We start from the raw sequence: 19,132 nt of genomic DNA, 5'->3' as shown, positions 1-19,132 counted from the left end.
CTCATAGGCCTATAATTGTCCAGGTGTAGTGGTGTGTGCATGTCGTGTAGTGGTCTGAGGGTCTGCAGTTAGACAGTTAGACCCTTCTCCCATAAACAGGGTAATGATGGAAGTACGCTACTGACGCGCGCAAGCGGATTTTATGACTCTGAAATGATAAAAACATACAGATAAAACACATGCTGTATACAGGCCTAAAAATGTTGCAAATAAACCAACAAATACCAGATGAAACGAATATCATTCAATACATCTCTACCGAAATCAAAAATTGGTTAATTGGTTAATAGGATACATATAGCAAGTCTAGTATTCACCCTATGTTGCGGCGTGTGAATGGGTGTAAACCTCTTGAGCTACACTCCTTACCGGTTGGTGGCGCTAGTGCACCAATACGTCGTTTGTTACTAGCCGTCAATAAACAAAGAAGAAGACAGAAGAAACGCGTTATCGGTTATCCTGTTTAACCACTGCTCGTGGTTTTTACTTTTAATTGCGTTTTATTTTTTTACAACAAGTTAAGCATTAGTTCTTCGGGTAAGTGAGTTATAGTGTAGAAAACCGGTTAGTGTGGTAAGGTTAGCGGTTGGGTGGTTGCGACAGAGGAGTTACTTCGATTGCTAGCATAGCTAGCTCTCCTGTGTGCTAGCTGACAACATCGCAGAGAACGGGGGAAAAGTCCGACCGTCCGTTATTTACTGATTGAAGTCTGTGTTTTTCTCATTAAAAGCGTCTACATCGTAGATGAAGGTCAGTATTAAAACCATGATGTGACCACCGTTACTGTTCACTTATCTCAAACTACTGCTAATGTTGCTAGCCGCTGTTCACTTCAGCTGTAGCCTTCAATCAAATGTGAGCCCGAATCAAAACAGTGGAGCCATTTTGAAATGAAGCTGCAGATCTAATTCAGTTAGTTTGTAATGCACCTTCAGGTCTCTGATGCATGTTTGTTTCTCTCGCAGCATGGCGCTCAAATCAGGAGAGGAGCGTCTGAAAGAGATGGAGGCAGAGATGGCTCTGTGAGTTCACAACATTATTACACATCATGACAAAAGACAGTTAAAATAAGTTGACCATTGCTATTGTGTGCATGTTTGGGATACGTGTGAATGAGAAAAGTTGTACATTTCACGTGTGCTTGTCTATCTCATATCGGCAACACACAGTGATGGTTCATTTCGTAGTGCCACAGTGAGAAGTCTGTATCTTTCCCTTCATTCCAGGACCATGTGATTTAAAATGACCTTATGGCCCCCACTTATACCTGGCATTAACATCCATGAGAGTCCAAGAGTCCATGCATGCTCAGGAATGTGGTTTTTGTGATCAGATCATAGGATGAACTCTTAGAGCTGTCCATGTGTAACCAGATCACCCAGGATGGACCATAATACCAGTTCTAAAAGCGGTCCAAGATTCTTGCCTTCACATTTCACACATGTATTCGCTTTACTGGCTTATTATGTAACATTAATACATTTTGTTGGAGAGTCAATGTTATTTCTGTAACATAAGTAGTATTATTGGTGCGTGACCTGTCAGTCAAGTTGACATTTGTTTCATATTGAATCAAATGTTTGTGTGAGTGTGTACAACTATCATAAATGACATAATCCCAATCCCTTACTTCCATTCCCTGCTCAGTCTCTCATGGATTTAACTGTTATGTTGTCTGCAAAATGTATACACACCTCTCTAAAAACCAGGTCCATCCAGATTAAAGTCAAGAATTTGGGTTTAAAATTCAGTTAAATACAAATGTTAACTGTCCCCCTTATGTTGTTGTGTATCTACATTTTATTTGGCTATAGTTTTGAGCAGGAGGTTCTTGGTGGACCAGTACCAGTGTCAGGAAGTCCACCTGCATTGGAGGCCGTCCCTCTGGCTCTGGCTGTTCCAGCACTTCCACTCATACGACCTATCATAGGCACCAACACCTACAGACAGGTTTGCACTGCTCTGATAGTAACTGAGTAATACTTACCCTCCAGAAGATGGTGCTGAGGTCATTCGGTTTTTCTCAACGTCCCTCTCTGTGTCTTTTCTCATAGGTCCAACAGACATTAGAAGCCAGAGCTGCTAGTTTTGTTGGTCCCCCACCCCCGGTCTTTGTGGGACCAGGTAAAGTGGAACTTGCACATGTGCTCATGACAAAATGAAAACATGTTTTTTTTTTTTTGTTATTGTTTACATATTCTTTTTGTAATATCACAATGAAATGTCTAATTATTCAGTCTTTAAATGAGTTACCATGCTAGCTAAACTTGACTACATATCCCACAGTAATGTCCATATTTATGTACTTACCTGTCAAATGACAGCTGGACACTCAGCATCTGTGTTTCTGTGCTGTGGTTACACACTGTTGTCCACTCACTGTGTGTCTTGTGTCTGTCCCAGTCCCTCCAGTACGTCCTCCTCCTCCTCCCATGATGAGACCAGCCTTTGTCCCACACATCCTGCAGAGGCCTGGTAAGGTCACCACTTGTCTGCTTGAAACCATATTTCTCCTTTAAACAGAAGGAGGTTCTTGTCATGGTAAAATCATTTAATATTGTTATTGATTGATTTTTATTAGAGAACAATCAATATGCAGAGTGTCAGACTAAGGCGTCGTTGAGTGGAAACTTGCACAACTGTTGTTATGCTTTTCTCTGCCCTCATGTGCAGTATATTACTATAAATTAAACACTGTTGTCAGGTGGTCAGAGGCTGCCGATGATGCGTGGTCCTCCGGTAGCCCCTCCTATGCCCCGGCCTCCTCCCCCTCCTCCCATGATGCTTCCCCCCTCCCTGCCACGCCCGACACCTCAGGGACCTCCTCAGTCCATCCAGCACATGACGGCTCCACCTCAGGTCAGAGCAACAACTGTCTCTCTTAGGGCCAGGAAGTTAAACTGGGGCCAGTTTCTTAGTGTCAACACCATTTTTATTTTTTTTATCAGGTCTTCCAAAAGAAAACTTTTTACTTTGACATTATTTTAAAGCTGCAGTGTGTAACGTTTTGTGATTTTTATTATTCTGCCTCTGGTCTCTGTAAACATGACACATTTGTATGGTGCATATTTAATCTAAAAATGGGCTCTGTCAAGCAAACTATCAGATCTAGCTGAGGGAGTGTATGTGTGTACACAGCATAAATCAAGTCTGAATGATTGATTGATAATTTTGTGACCTACTTTGTATGACTCCTTGTGTCTGTCTCACTCAGATCGGTGATATGGTCTCTATGGCGCCTCCCCCGACCTCGAGACCGCCGCCTCCGGTCAAAGCCACGCAGTCGGTTATCCAGGCAGCACCGACCGTCTACTCTGCTCCTCCTGCCCCAGTCGCATATAAAAGAATAGATGTTCGGGCTCAGAGACAAGCCAGAATGGTATCTGTATTCTCACTATTGTCACTGTTTCTGTGTGATTTAACGTCCATCATATTTGAGGACTAAAGAGACTGTATCAGCAGTCACAGGCATGCATTTATGGGGCCTTCAGCTGAGTGTGTGTGGATGTGGATTTCTCAGGAGGAACTGGCCGCTCGGGTCGCAGAGCAGCAGGCAGCAGTGAGGGCAGCAGGTCTGCTGGACAAGAAGGAGAGTGACGACAGTGGCAGTGTGATTGGACCCAGTATGCCTGAGCCTGAGCCTGCCCACCCTGAGGTACATGCAATCAACAATGTTCTGGTTAACAGAAAATGGCAAAAAGATTTAAAAACATTTGCATTATATATACACACATATACACACTGTTTTGTGTTTCAGCCCGTGGAAAGTGTTACAGAAGACAAGAAGAAAGGAAAGTCGGAGAAGGTGAAGAAGTGTATCCGTACTGCAGCAGGAATATCGTGGGAGGACCCCAGTCTGCTGGAGTGGGAGTCAGGTACAGAACACTGCAGCTGTCACACATACAGTACAAAATCACGTGCTGTTACCGTGGTGTCAGGGATCTGACTATTCACAAACTTTTCCAACTCCCTCAACTGTAAAATGTTTCGTATTTTCTTTTGTCCTTTCAAGGTTTTTAATGCACACAAATACAGGCTTACACTCACTGCCTTCTTGTCTGTTTCTGTTGAGTTATTCAACAGAGACTGTTCATACACAGATTCCTACAAAGGACAACAGTGACTGAAAATTAGACAAAAAGAGTAGAATAATCACTTACTACTTCTGTCTTTTTGTTTCAGATGACTTCCGCATCTTCTGTGGTGATCTGGGTAATGAGGTGAATGATGACATTCTGGCCAGAGCCTTCAGCAGATACCCATCTTTCCTCAAGGCTAAGGTTGGTCTCTGCTGTGCTGTTGCCCTGTAAACACCTCTCAAAAGTTGGATCCTCCAACCAGAGACAACAAATAATAGGCGTGCAATATGACTAATGTAGGTAATGGATTTTGCTGTTTGTGTGTCATCAGGTGGTGAGAGACAAACGTACAGGAAAAACCAAAGGCTATGGCTTTGTGAGCTTCAAAGATCCCAACGATTACGTCAGAGCCATGAGAGAAATGAACGGTCAGTCTAACCAGACCTTCCTTACCTCTGTCCGTCTCAAGACTCAGGGCCAAGTCAATCTTATCACATTCTGTGTCCACAGAGCTCTGGTTTCTCAATCCTGGCCCTAGGGATCCACTGCCCTGCATGTTTTAGATGTTTCCCTGCTCTAACACACCTGATTCAAATGGTCAGCTCATCAGCAAGCAGCACAGAAACCTGGTCATGACCCATTATTTGAATCAGGTGTGTTGGAGCAGGGAAACATCTAAAACACACAGGGCAGTGGGTCCTACAGGACCAGGATTGAGAAATTGACAAATCCTGCCCTTGTGGACACGGAAAGCACGACTCTGCCCTTTAAAAGTTTAGCAGTTCCATTAATATTACATTATTAATTAGTGTTATGTGCAATTTTTTACTTGGTCCAGGGAAGTACGTTGGCAGTCGGCCCATCAAACTGAGGAAAAGCATGTGGAGGGACCGAAACATGGAAGTGGTTCGCAAGAAACAGAAGGAGAAGAAGAAACTGGGCCTGAGATAGTGGCTGATGAAGTCAGAGTGTGTGTGTCTGGAGCCGTTTCCTGATGTGAACTCTGGATGATGACGTCCAGAGAATTAGGTCTGGACATTCTCTGGAGTTTACCATTCACATGTGACGAGCACAGCAGCCAATTTTTCCATTTTTAAAATCATTTACAACAGCAGCAGAATCACCGGAGGATTCAGGACACTCACCAGGTTACTCGCTGTGGATTATACGTTCGCTTCAGAGAATGTCCAGACGTCAGTGGCTTGTCTGAAAGCAGCTTCTGTTTTTGTTGTGCTACACAATAGATGAACACAACTATTATTTTGATTTGTCCCTCAGATGTCTGTACATTTATACAAAGTAGTAACTTTTGTTTTTTGCTTACCTTAAATAATAAAAAAAAACTTATTATGGTTTAATTTCCTTCATGTTTAAAATTAGCTCTCATAGAAACCTCAGTTCTATTACCTTCAGTTCTGGCTTCAAAGTGAACATGAGCAAAGGCCTAACTTTGTGTCTGTTCAACACAGGCCCCGGTCAGAGTGTGTGTGTTTGAGATGTTTCATGTAGTGTCACTTACACCCTCTCGTCACCTTAAGTGTAAAAATCTGTATAAATAGCAATTAAGTAAGTTATTTTTCACCTTAAATGAATATTCTTTGAAACCAACATCATTCTTGGTCAAAATAGAACACTGCCACCTTCTGGATTACCAAGAAAATGACACCACTCCTGTGCCATACGGAGGAAAATGGGTCCAAATGAGGCCAGGACTTAAAATTAAAAGCATAACAATGTGGAACACAATATTTAATGTTATAGTGGAGATGGAAAAAAAAGGTTTCAATGGCAGCACTTTATATGCATACGAAGAATGTAACTTTGATTTACACTGCATTTTGGATATGCCAAAGGAACAGAAGTCAAACACTTTTAAATAGCACAAACTATAGAACCATTTGGCAAATTTCATGCCACAATTGCAGACACTGCTGCAGTAACAGCATTTTAGTTTACTACCGGTGATTTGCTACTGGCGTCTTTCAGTATCTTCATTTAGTAAGAAGCTTATCTGTGTAATGTGACATGCTGAGTCACCACATACAGGAAATGTTTTTTTTTTCTTTCTTCCATGCATGTGTGAAAGTGCAGTCTCCCTACTTACTGTTTCTGCTGTTTTACAACAGTGGCAGTTGTCAACTACCATAAAAGGAAAGTACAAACCTAATGTGCATTAATTTTTATCAGAATAACTACTAAAACAAAACAGAACACCTTTTTTTAATATCCCCCAAAACTGCCATAAATTGTTTTGACAGGAAGTAGCTGCAGTTCACACAAGTATAGAATAAAGTGGCTTTCCAGTTCCTGCGAGAAAGAGTGGTGTTAGGGTTAGAAAGATGATGGCTGCTGGTGTTCTTGTCATTTGTAAAACAATTCACTTTTTAAGTGAGAGATATTTAAGGTAACACATACCTTTATTGATTTCAGAAGTTATTGGTGGGAAATTACAGAGGATGGAATTTTCCTCCATTTTGAAAACCAGAATTGGAAAAAACTCCCAAAATGACTCTTAATGCTGTAGTATATATATGCCAGGTCTGTAGGTGACACCTTGGCGTATGTGCATAAAGCTAGCGTGGTTAAGGGTTAGGTTGGAGAGGTGGGGGATATGACATTATTTTCCCATTGGTTATATACACGAAAATGGTGGTGTTTTGAGAATTTTTCCCTCTGGTACGTGTATTCCAAAGAATAGTGTTTAAAGGCTCCAAAAATCCTCGATAAAAAGCCGATATGATACAAAACTTTTGCGGATTTGGCTGAACTCGTTCTTGTGTGTCCACACATCTCTGAAATAAATAAAAAAATAAGTGAGGCATGAGTCAATTCAGCCTGATCATCTTAACATAGATAAACATCCACATTGTGGATGTGACATCAAGCTCCCAGCAACTCCTGCACAGCGGTCCGTCCACTGAAGATGACATCATTCACTGACACGCCGTCATAACAGGCACCGACCAGAGACAGCGGGAGCTCGTTCTTCTTTATGAAGCTACGCATGGACTCTGTGAACACACACACACACACACACACACACGTTAAACTGTTTCACTGCACCTTGTTAATAAATCATCTTTGGATGCAACATGAACATCAGTACTCACCAACTCTTCTGTGATGTCCTTCATAGTACTGAGGTATACAGTCCTGACAAGAGACAACAGCAAAGAGTTTGACACGGTATCAACCACAATCAAGTCGAGATGCAGTAAACGGCTTGATTTTCACCCTCTGTTTCGTTCTGATGTGTAATAAAGACGGACACTTTATTAGGTACACTTGCTTAAATGCTTATTAATCAGATAATCACCTGCAGAAATGGTCAAGACCAGACAGAGCATCAGAACAAGGAATTTAACGGACTTTTAATTGGCAGGGGTGATAATCTACTGGGATTAGAGTTTACAGAGGGTGGTCAGAAAAAGCAAAATACCCAGTGAGCAGCCGTTCTGTGATGTCTGAGGGGAACTGCCAGATTAGATCTAAATAAAGGTAATGGTCACTCAAATAACCAGTTGTTACAAGGTTCACAGAAGACCATATCTTACAGGGTTACAGCAGTAGAGGACCACACTGTCTGATCCTCCTGATACTCTACTATACTATGTGCCCCCTGTACCTAATAAAGTGGTGGGTGAGTGTACTTTGGTTTGAAGTTTGAATGTCCCATTTGGTTTTACCCTATGCACTGACACCAGACTCCAGCAGGGTGAGCTGTTGACTCCCAGGTGGAAGCTCACTGCGTCCGTGGCTCTCTCCAAGAGTCGCTCCTCTGTTACCATTTCTGGAGGACCAAACTCTTCCTGGAACCAGGCTCCACCCATCATCACCTGGAGGACAGGTCATACGAGATAAGGTCAGAGGTCATTCAATCTTACAAAGCACATCACATTTATAGCAGTAAATGTGGAGGGAATACAGCATTTTTAATTTCTAATTTTCTTGGTAATAATAACTATGGAAAGGAGATAATATTGTAACCCATTAATTACATACATTTACCCCTTACAAGGAAATATGAGTGAACTAAAAGTCAAGGGCTGGGTAATAGTTTTCTGATTGCCGCGGTTGTCCGCAAATACCTTGTACGGACGAATGTGAGCATGCCTCCAATTTGCCCCGCACAATATGTGCTGACTGCACATGCTCCCTGTAGCACAGCACGTTTCAGTCCAGGAGGGGACACATTTTGATTCAAACGTATCTTTGTATGAACATTTTCAGCATGTGAGGACATCTGAAAGACACCACGTCTTACTCCTCATATTAAAGTTAAATACTGTCTAAGAACATGGGTGTGTGTGTGTGTGTGTACCGTCAGTCTTGTGGTCTGTCCGTCACTTCTGTTGTGTTCAGGGAAGGGAACAGAGTCATAGACGACACCGAGCAAAGCCGGATCCTCCGACGATGGAAGCAGGTGCCCGAAACCCTGACCACACAGTCACAGAGAAGGTTGGATCAGTGTTTCATCTTCATGACGCTCAGTATGAGGAATAGCAGAGAATGGAACTGGGAGGATTTGTTAAAGATCCGTGTTGATTAGCAAAGATTTTTGTCATGAAGAAGACAAAGCACATGTGTGTGTCGTTCTTACCGTCACAGGCAGGATGGAACCGTCGTACTCCAGATTTACCACAGCGACCGTTACCGTGGCGATGTCCTGCAGCTCTTGAATGAGAGGTTGACAGGAGGACGGCAGTGCAGAGGAGAGGGCTGGAGGTGGGACACAGAGGAAACATGATTACTTTATATGAGGCAAAGGTGTAAAAACAAGAATGATGTTCTTATTGTATTATTGCAGATTTATTTGAAAAAAAAATTGGCACAATTTTATTTGACACTTAAAGTACTGAGAAGAATTTTACAATCTCAATCAGAAATTCAGAGGTTTGAGGCCCCACTCCTGAATTTAAACTTCAGCAAGCACTAAACATTGAAATATAATGATTTAGGCCTAATTATAAATCAAAATCAAATCATTTGATCACAACATCATTCAAAACTGACAGTGTCTACCATTTTTGTCATAACTGAGATCCCTTACATATTGTTTGCAAATAAACTACATAAAAAGGGATAAATAATAATAAACATATATCACTTAAATGTGAATAACTAAGCACATCAGACATAATTTTTAAACTTAGGTTTTTTTTCCCCCATCAGAGCAAAGAATACAGTGCGTTTCAAGTTATTTTTTGTTAGCCCTGTCACCCACTTGAAATACCACCAAAGCCCACCAGAGGGCCATGGTCAAAACTTTGGGAAGTGTGAGAGTGCAGCTACTTTGGGGCTTATGGTTGGATAAGCAGGTTTCAGGTGCAGATCAGGTAGTGACAAGAAGCCCTGGTGTATGTGTACTTTGTAAAACAGGAGGCAGGAAGGATGAAGCATAGGAAACTCAATCCACTCATCTCCCTCCTGACCTGAGAGCCACCACCACTTACCTTTGGCAGGAAGTGCAGAGAAGATGTGATCAGCAGTTACAACGCCATTCTCCAAATGGATCTACACCAACATACACACACACAATATACCAGATGAACTTTAGAAATCATTTGACCACAACATCACTCCACTTGAGCTTCTACATTTCACTGCACTGGAACAATTCATGGAAATGGCAGGAGAGCAGGAAACTACAAAATTCTGAGTAAAAGAAGCAAATATTACTACAATAAACAGACAACACGCTTTCTGATAAAGTACTTTTTTGATCTGGCTTGGCGCTCTTTATTTCCGTCTTAAAGTTGCACCTTCAATCCGTCTTCTGAGATCTGTCTGTACTTAATATAAAAAGTGGACATAGTTGGTAGTAGATGTTAGCCAACAGTGGGCGACACCACCAGTTGCAAATATAATTGAATGAAAATGAGCTTTAATGTGGGTAAAACTTTTCCTAAAGCATTAATGGTCTTAATCCCTAATTTCAGCTTTTCTTCAAAAGCGGAAAATTAAAAAATGTAAATTCCATTTAGAAGACAACAGACAATAAAGCACAGCACATGGGAGTGGACACCAGTGTGACATCAGTGAACAGCTGCAAAAATGATCCTGGTGTTGGTCAAATCACATCTTTAAGCTTCACAATGTGCTTTTGGACTTTGGACTGTGTTTATGGTGGTGACCTGCTTTATGCCACCAAAGGTCGTTTTACAGTAGCTGATGGAAACACACATATTCATTTTCCTTTACTGATTTTTATTATTATTATTATTATTATTATTATTATTATTAAATAATGTACTATACCTATCCTTGGAAACCAGGTTACTGACCTTCCAACCAGCGGGTGAGGGACAGATGCGCTGAACAGCTGCGTCTCTGTGAAGCTCCACTTTGCCACTCTGTTGAAGGTAGTCACTGATGGATTCTGGGAGAGACTCCACTCCCCTCTTCAGGGACCACTGAGCCCACGACTCTTTAAGAGACCGCTGAGCCAGAGGACCAGAGACCACGACAGGAGAGGGACCTGCAGGTTTTTACATGGACAGCTTCAGTGAGACATCGGCACACAGATTACAATTAATATGACTAAGACGGTCACGTCATCGCTTTCCGGTTGTAGTCAGAAGTTAAAAATCTGACCAAGTGGGCTTCAAGTTGAATGTCACAGGCAACGAAATCCAGTGATAAACACGATCAATCATAGTGTGCAGACTGACATAAATAAACAAAAATAATAAATAATATGTTTTAGAAACATATTATTGACTATAGCTTTAATTGTATGGTCTTTCTAATTCAGGAGGAGTGTAATAAATATTTGTGATGATGTTTCCTTTAGTTCATAAACACCTGAAGTTCAGTGCCTGTGTTTTTTTTAATAATTTCCTCGTTCTCAGAGTCGGCCATGTTTCCACAGGAGTCCAGAGTGGACAAACCAAACACTGGATTCTCAGGAGGACGTATTTACGTATCTTTAAATGAGAGAGTGAAATGTGTACCTGAGCCCAACAACATGCCCAGTGTCAGGGAACCTCTGTGCTGCTCTGCGTTGTACAGTGGTGGAAAACAAGAGCGCACACTCAACTTCCTGCAATCGCCTGCAAAGACACCACGGCACAGACTGTCCACAGCAATGTCTGCCAACTGGACACACACACAAAGACAGAGAAAGACAATAATTAAAATAACCCTGGCTTTAAAATGTGTACTGGATGAATATCCTGAGACCACATTTGATCAGATCTGTTGACCATGCCCTTTATTCAAATACACAGAGACAGTTTGACAATTTGCAAGAACAAAATTATGATTTTTAACGAGTCGGATTGCACAGATGTGTCTGCTGTCACTCATGTGAATTGTTTATGGATACATCACCTCCTGTCCAAGTCTCCGGGAAACAAATGAATGTATGGACTCATCGTCCTTTTTGCTTTTCTTCACCAGTATCTCCTTGGCAACACTCAACAGGAGTGGACGAGAGAAAGGCGGGACAGTCCGCAGAAGTCCGCTGAAACAAAGATAGAGAGGATTTCAACGAGCGCAGCACTGGCTCAAAAACAAAACAATCACATGAAAACTAGTTCTAAAAGAAAGTCAACAGCTTATTTAAGTTTATTTATCGATCAAAACACAAAATGGAGCAGAGTCTGACCTGATTCCTGACGGCATCCTGTGAAGCTTTCCCTTCACATACAGATACCTGTTCTTGGCGGCAACATGACTGTAGGTGATGGGAAGAAGCTCCGCCGCAAGACCCAGGTCTTCCACCTACACAGGCATGTATGTGTTTATATGAATCTTCAGTGTAAAATTATCATTAATGAGTCATTTAAATATGAACACACTCCTCACACACACTTTGTTTCCATTGTAAAACTCACCATATTGAGTGTGTTGCGTCCCACTGCCCCAGCAGGTCGGATTCCTCTGGGTCCATGTTCAAACACGGCACCGTCTGACCTCCTGGTGGACCAGAGCCAACCTCCGAGACGGCTGCTGGACTCCAAAACAATGACCTGGAGGTAGAAAGACGACAAACTTGTTGAGCTCTCAGAATTATTAAAAAGTGTAAATAAAAGATTTATTTTGTAATACTAGATAAAAATGAGAGGAAAACACAAGATATCCTACATTTACCTCAAGTGAGACTAAACCTCATTTTTATAGGAGACAAACAGTTTTAAATGAGGAGTAAAGTATATTTTCTACAAGGTCAACTCTTAACTGCCTTAAAACTTACAAATAGAGATGTTCCGATACCATTTTTTCCCTCCCGATACCGAGTACCGATACCGATACCAGTGTGTTAAAAAAAAAATCATACTATGCCTGCGTGTGATACTGTAATATGATTATCATTGTGGTAAGGCCTTGCTCAGGTTAAACCCTTTGTAAAACATGAATGAATAAAGCAAATAGAAGCCATTTATTTTTATATTTAATTTTAAATAGAATAGTATAAAAAACAGTAGTGTAACAGCAACTTAAATAAATATAGGAATAATTATAAAAAAACAAATTAAAGTGCAGCCATTATGTACTAAAATAAAAAGGCATTTAAATCTTTAAATAGTGCAGTATCGTGATATCGGATCGGTGCATGGACTCCAGTACTCGCTGATACCGATACCAGCATTTTTGGCAGTATTGGAGGCGTTTTCAATACTGGTATCAGAATCGGAACAACTCTATTGCAGTATAAATCGCCAACAGCAACAAAACTTGTAACTGAAGAATTAACTGAAACTCTTAATTAGACAAAACTAAACACTGTTCACTGCAATCAAGTATGCACAGGTGGAGCCACAGAGCTCAGTAAGCCTTGTTATGTTTCTTCTTTGAGGTTTTTTATTGCACAAAATAATTTTTCTTTCCACAATTATATATATATACATATATATATATATATATATATATATATATATATATATATATATATATATATATATATATATATATATATATATATATATATATATATATATATGTATATATATACACATATAATGTGTGTATATATACACACACACACACACATTATATGTGTATATATATATAAAAAAATATTGGCTGGGAACAGGGAAAAAGTAGGTTCAGGATTTGTGTGTGTTTTACCTTCGTAATCTGGGGGCTTTTGCACAGATAGTAAGATGTGGCCAAACCCCCAATCCCCCCTCCAAGGACTGCAACAGTTCTCATTGGCTGAGTGGGGAAAAAACATAACATTTAAGCAATCACTTAATCAAACATATTTGACAAATCACATATTTACAAATCACAGTTTGCCTCATTTGAGTATAACTGAAGATAAAAGAATTCTCCTTCTTTACAGTACACTTCTTGCTTTAGGGGCGCCACAGTGCAGAGGTCCATCTTGATCTATCACTTGTATATAAAATAACATAATAGTAGTATAATGTGTAAAATAATATGATTATTTATTATTTATAAGTGTACAATGATTGGATGAATTACCATTATGTACAGGAACTCAGGAGTGAGCTCTACAAAGGCGGCCATTTTAGACCACCATGTTTTTACAATAGCCAACAATGGACAAACTAAGAGTGTTTGATGTTAACTGAAGGCTGCATAGTTTCTAAATATGCTAATGCTAAATACGCACAATATAAAGAATACACATAATGGCTGCACGGCAGAACTGATAGTCTGAAGTCTTTTCCTGGTTTCCTCTATATTAATAAAACAACTTAAGTCACTTCACTATATTATTAATACACAGCTTTTGTCTGCTGCTTTGAAATGTATCAATAATAATTTTATAATTTAGTCTTAACCCCAAAAGGTATTTGATGATTCCCACCCTGAGGGTAAAGTAGCTGTGGACAGACAGGGTGTGTCTGTGTTCAAGAGCCTGTTGATGTTGATATGAGAGACAGTTAGATTATCAGCTGTCAGTCCATATGACCAATCAACACAATTAATGTTATTAAAAAGTCCATATTTTTTCTTGTAAAAGTGTCACTCTTGCCATGACCATGAATATGAAGCTAAATTGCCAGCTCACTAAAACACACGATAGTTAATTTAGACAATTAGCCTTTTCTGTAAGAGGCAGGCAACCATGGAATTCAATATGAAATTAAATCCAATTAATTAAACAAATGTTAATAATAAAATATACAATATATAATACATTACCATGTTAAATGTTAGCTTGAATCAAATCAGAGCTGTACCCATTTTTTAGCTAAAACTATTTAAATCTACATAATTGTAAACGGGTGGAGTGTCTGTAATATATGTATTATATTGTGCTGCAGTGTCATGCATTTGCAGTTTTTAATAATGTATTTTTTACCAATTAAGATTCCAACTATGGACTAGAGATGCAAATTAGGAATAGATGTAAAAAAAAAAAAAAAAGAGCTTTGAAATTTCATTTTCCCTTCATTAATTAATAGGTAATCTCAGCGTCTCCCTAGTTTTGGCTGCTAAGTAAGACACGACAGAGGCACAATCCTACATATGCCTTTGTTAAAAACATCTCAGGTAATTTCCACGACCATTTGCATATGCAAGAACACAAATGACTTTTTCATAACTTTTTCTGCCAGCTCCCTGAATACATTAATACATTTTGAGAATATTTCTGACACAGACAGTCTCCCCTTGTTGGTTTTTGGTGTATTCCATTTATATCAGAGTTTGGAATTGGGAATGGGGAGTGGCGTTTCCTGCAAGTTAAACACTTTCCAGTTGAAATGTCCGATAAAAAAAACAAACAACAAACAAACATGGAGGAAAAAGTAGTTCTGGCTAGCATTTGTTAGCAATACCACTCTATGAGAACGCTCTACAAGGTATTTTGCACCAAAACAGTGTCGAAACCTTTTTAATCAGGAATGGCAGCATTTGCCTCTATTGCAGTGTGAGGTGGCTCTGACCTTTCAAATTAAAAATCCTAGGAACGCCCCCTCAACTCGGAAATTTCGAATACACCTGAGACACACCATTGAGCCCCCCTGGACCGTTTTGCCTGAGACCCACAAACTCCCTTGAACCGCATCTGATGTCAGTGAACGTGGAGCACGTGAGGACAAGCTCTTCCCCGGCCACGAACACTTTGCTCGGCAGGTTGTCGCTGCCCCCCTTCATTATATTATTTCACCACTGTCACTGTGAACTTAGCGTCGCTCAGCGTGAATGGAGTTAAACACACAGGACATGGACACATTCGCGCCTGTCAGTCAACGTAGCTCTTACCGTGATGTGTGACGTAAAAACCCACGAACAGAAGCTCCGTGCGCCACGTGTCCGCTGTGTGTCCCCGCCGGCTTTAGGTTTAAAAAATAAAACTTCCCTACTGACGGTCCACTTCACAATTAACGTCCGCAAACGTTCGTCTTCTGCGAGTTCTGTGTGGCGTTTGGCAAACAATATGAAGACCCTTTACTGCCCCCAGCTGGTGTGGAGGATATTTACACCCGGCCATAGTTATTCACTGTTAAAAATTTTAATCACAGATGAATGTTGACAAAATATTTACATTATAACTTCAGTAAAATCTGCAAATAAGTATAGATAAAGTGTATTAATGTCAAGGTAGAATTAGATTATTATTATTATTATTATTATTATTATAACATTATTATTATCAGTGCTATGGAAGAATGTATAGAATGTAATTAGAGGTGCTTTCAATGGGTTTTCCATGCATTCGAATTAGGCTGGCCTCTGAACGATTTTTTTTTAAATAGCTCTTATTTACCAGTTATATCCACATAATGAAACTGACTCAATGTATGTATAATAGTCAGTATTATAAGAACATGAGAGAACAATGTATGTTTTATTTGATGTATATGCTCTTTGTATTTCTGTTACTTTTTACTGTTAGATATTTTTCTTTTTTTGTTATTTTTATATTTTGTGACTATCAATTTTGTAGGGACCTAATAAATATATTGTTAGAAAATGACCCAGTGGACCATACATGTTGAGACTGTATATTAAAAGACATTCTTCTGGTTTAAACAGATTACATAGTGATATATATTAATATATTTAATAGCCACCAGGAGGCGACTCCTGAAATGGGGTTCATGGGAAAATGGGCATAATTTTAACTCTATAAAAACCTCAGCAAACATTTGGCTGATGGTCTTCGATGATGGTGATGTTTGCAAAAACCTCAACATGACGTTCATACGCTAATGGATAACATCACCAGCTGTTGCATTGTCAGACCACTGAACACAGTATAGTATTCTTCATCAGCAGCCCATGGACAAGAGGAAAGGAATGATGCTCGTAACTGGAAGGTTGCTGGTTCAAATCCTGGAAAAAGTCAAGGGCTGGGGTGCCACTGGGCAAGGCACCCAATCCCCCATTGCCTCCCTACTAGTGTGTAAAAGGGATGGGTTAAATGCAGAGGTCATTTGTGTGTTAATCTAATTCTAAATTGATTATACCAGGAAAAGGTGGGGGTTGTGTTTCAAGATTTTGGTTCCTGAGACACTAAACCTTGAGCTTAATGCATGAAAGTGTGGGTGAATGAGTGAATAAATGACAAATGTGTAAAGCACATTGAATGGTCATCAATACAGACAATTCACCATTTGCAGATTCAGGGTTCCCACACCTTGGCTGATATCAAATTCAAGGACTTTCCAGGACCAATTGCCTCAAATTCAAGGACCGAATGTGCAGACACAGCTTAAGATAGGAGGGCAACTTTTATTGATTTGCAGCAAGCTCCGCATCTGGCCTAGAGGTTGTCCTTGGGATCTTGGTTCAAGTCAGTCTTTGTCCTTTTTCTGTAGTGAAGCCAGAGATCTTGGAATTTGCATTTCTCGGCATCACATCATTTGCTCTCTCTTGCTTCTCTTTTGGAATCTCACGTCAACAGCTGAGACAGTGTACATTGGCCACCTAACTTAACCACTTTCTTACACAAATTTCAAGCACTTTCAATGACCCACATCAATTTTCACAAAGGATTTCAAGGACCCTTGGGAACCCTGATGAGTATATATAGCAGGCCTACGGGGTAAAACTCCATCGTTCCATGTTCACTGTGTGTTTTAACTAAATCCAACTACTTCCAAAGGAACAAAATGAGTAAGTATTAACACCACATGGGTGGAAGAGAGGCTTAGCGTCACAGCTTCACCTGGACCACACACACGAGGTCATGAGCTGGATCACAGTAGCAGGAAGAAAAGTGGAGATCTGATGTTTGTTTGACTTTGGTGTGCAAAAGTATACTCTTTATTCTTATTATATATCCAACTTTATTTTGCCCCAACCCCTCCCCTCCACCCAGCCCCCACAACCGGTGGCATTCCCATGTCACCAGTTACTGTCACTGTTACAATAGCCAATCAGAGCTCACCTGCAGAAAGAAGGCAACCAAACAAAGAAGAGCAGAAAAAAGGGTTACTTTCAGTTTGTTTTTTCTTGTTAAATAGTAATAAATACATTGAGATGCAGTGGTTCTTACTTTATCCTTTTCTCTTAAGCAGAAGGGTTAAAAAGTTTTTTTTTTTATTTCTGTTTCTATTTCTTTTTATTTCTTTAATTGATCTGTGTTGGATCTTTAGCAGCAATCCGGACCAGTTGTCATGGTGATTAGCAGCACAGAGAGGAGGAGCTGTCTGGAGGAGAAACACAACAGGAGGAGGAGGAGATGTAGAATAGAGCGGGGAAAAGAGGAGGATGAGGAGGAGAAGGAGATCCCTATGAGCACCAGCACAGCATCAGTGTCCTGTCACCTTCTCCTCCCTCCACCTCCCTCCCTCCCCCTCTCTCTCCGTATTCTGCAACAACGAGCAGGCAGGCGGGGAGCAACAGAGGGAGGACACGAAGTCAAAGAAAAAGTGAGCTGAACACAGACAGGAAAGAGAATCCATGAGTCCTGAATCAAACATACAATTTGTTGGTGTTTTCTCCCTTTGAAACCAGCTTCCGTCTTCTTGATGCAGCGGTAATACATACATATATATGTATACATATAATATATATATGTATGTATGTGTGTGTTTGTGTGTGTTAAGACTGCTCACCTCTAAAGGCTGCAAAATTATGAAAAATGCTAAAAAACAAAAAAAACAAAAAAAACAACTAACCAGTGTGAACATGTGCTCTCTGTCCACTGACAGTGGAAAAGCATGGCTCCTCTCTTTCCTCTTCGTCCTCCTCCTCCTCCCCAGGCTTAAACAACAACCAAGTAGAACACACAACTCCTCAAACCCGAGAAAGAAAAAAATCAAATATTAAACAACAATAATAATAATAATATTAATAAAAACAAACTTGTCACAATCATTCCTTTTCCAATTACAGTTGCAAAAAAAGACAACAAACTAAAACCGGATAAAAGGAGAGTTTTCCCAGCATCCTCCTCCTTCCTCCTCCTCCTCTCATGCAGTAGAAACTGTCTCTTTCAGCACAAAGTTCAACTCTTTGTCTCTGAACTCTGGCTGTTTGTGTGTAGTTGTAGTAGTTGTAGTTAAAATTGTATGGCTTTAGGGCATGGTTCAGGTTTTATCAAGAGTTGGCTGGCCCCTCGTCTGAGTCCGGCCTCCCTCTGCCCCCCGCAGCGGGGTTATTGTTGTTGGAGGCAGGGTAGTAGTCCTCAGGGGTCGGGGCTTGTGGCCCTGGGGCGGTGGGGGCCGTCCGAGTCCGGAAGGCAGACAGTCCAATTGGCAGAGCAAGGGGCAAGGAGGCTGAGCCAAACTGAGAGGCCTCCATGGAAGACACCGCCCCCAGGTGGTGCAGCCCTAGGGACACGCCCACATCCATGCTGTCACTCATCTGGGGCGAGGATCCCTGTTGGCCCCCCCCTCCACCGATGCCCGTTTGTCCGCTCTGCCGCAGGCCACGCCCACCATTCCCGTGGTGGGAGTAAGTCGGGTGGGGGTGGTGGGCGGCGTCCAGGAAGTGGCGCTGGTGTTGCTGGGTGGCAGCCGGCTTGTGGAGCAGCAACTGGGTGTATGCTGGGTCCTGACCCCCACCTCCACCATCACTGCCTGGCCACATCCTCATCTGCTGCTGGGAGGGAGCCTGGGGGAGGAGAGTCGAGACAGAAAACAAGAGGTGAAACACCATCTAACCGCGCACCATGTGACTGT

The 19,132-nt window shown here is 41.0% G+C and overlaps 3 protein-coding genes across 5 annotated transcripts in view; 1 reads left to right on the top strand and 2 right to left on the bottom strand.

Moving 5' to 3' along the window:
* Window positions 1–399: 399 nt before the first annotated feature.
* Window positions 400–5,431, top strand: rbm42 (RNA binding motif protein 42). Of its 2 annotated transcripts, none has more exons than XM_044034367.1 (12): window positions 400–537; window positions 966–1,022; window positions 1,815–1,950; window positions 2,055–2,124; window positions 2,404–2,475; window positions 2,705–2,859; window positions 3,215–3,379; window positions 3,521–3,655; window positions 3,758–3,875; window positions 4,183–4,280; window positions 4,411–4,507; window positions 4,918–5,431. In XM_044034367.1, exons 2-12 carry the CDS (start codon window positions 967–969, stop codon window positions 5,028–5,030), a joined length of 1,215 nt encoding a protein of 404 aa, XP_043890302.1. In that variant the 5' UTR covers window positions 400–537; window position 966; the 3' UTR covers window positions 5,031–5,431. The 2 variants fall into 2 exon arrangements, with proteins under 2 accessions (XP_043890302.1, XP_043890301.1); XM_044034366.1 differs by having other exon boundaries at window positions 400–750.
* A 1,046-nt stretch (window positions 5,432–6,477) lies between these two features.
* On the bottom strand, window positions 6,478–15,414 carry ppox (protoporphyrinogen oxidase). The gene is made up of 13 exons (XM_044034365.1): window positions 15,264–15,414; window positions 13,152–13,238; window positions 11,918–12,052; window positions 11,689–11,804; window positions 11,412–11,544; window positions 11,033–11,177; window positions 10,364–10,557; window positions 9,533–9,593; window positions 8,680–8,798; window positions 8,401–8,514; window positions 7,766–7,915; window positions 7,190–7,232; window positions 6,478–7,090 (listed from the first exon to the last, which is right to left on the bottom strand). Exons 2-13 carry the CDS (start codon window positions 13,233–13,235, stop codon window positions 6,960–6,962), a joined length of 1,425 nt encoding a protein of 474 aa, XP_043890300.1. The 5' UTR covers window positions 13,236–13,238; window positions 15,264–15,414; the 3' UTR covers window positions 6,478–6,959.
* Window positions 15,415–17,237: 1,823 nt separating this feature from the next.
* dyrk1b (dual-specificity tyrosine-(Y)-phosphorylation regulated kinase 1B) overlaps window positions 17,238–19,132 on the bottom strand; it is a 40,967-nt gene continuing 39,072 nt past the window's right edge. For both annotated transcript variants that reach the window (XM_044033677.1, XM_044033676.1), the window contains exon 13: window positions 17,238–19,064. In XM_044033677.1, coding sequence (XP_043889612.1) covers window positions 18,549–19,064 — 516 coding nt within the window. In that variant the 3' untranslated portion in view covers window positions 17,238–18,548. The remainder of the gene's footprint in view (window positions 19,065–19,132) is intronic.

The sequence above is a fragment of the Solea senegalensis genome, linkage group LG9 (genome assembly GCF_019176455.1).
Source record: "Solea senegalensis isolate Sse05_10M linkage group LG9, IFAPA_SoseM_1, whole genome shotgun sequence".
Taxonomy (NCBI): domain Eukaryota; kingdom Metazoa; phylum Chordata; class Actinopteri; order Pleuronectiformes; family Soleidae; genus Solea; species Solea senegalensis.
Note: the sequence above shows the minus strand (reverse complement) of the source record. Positions and strands in the feature narration are given on the sequence as shown.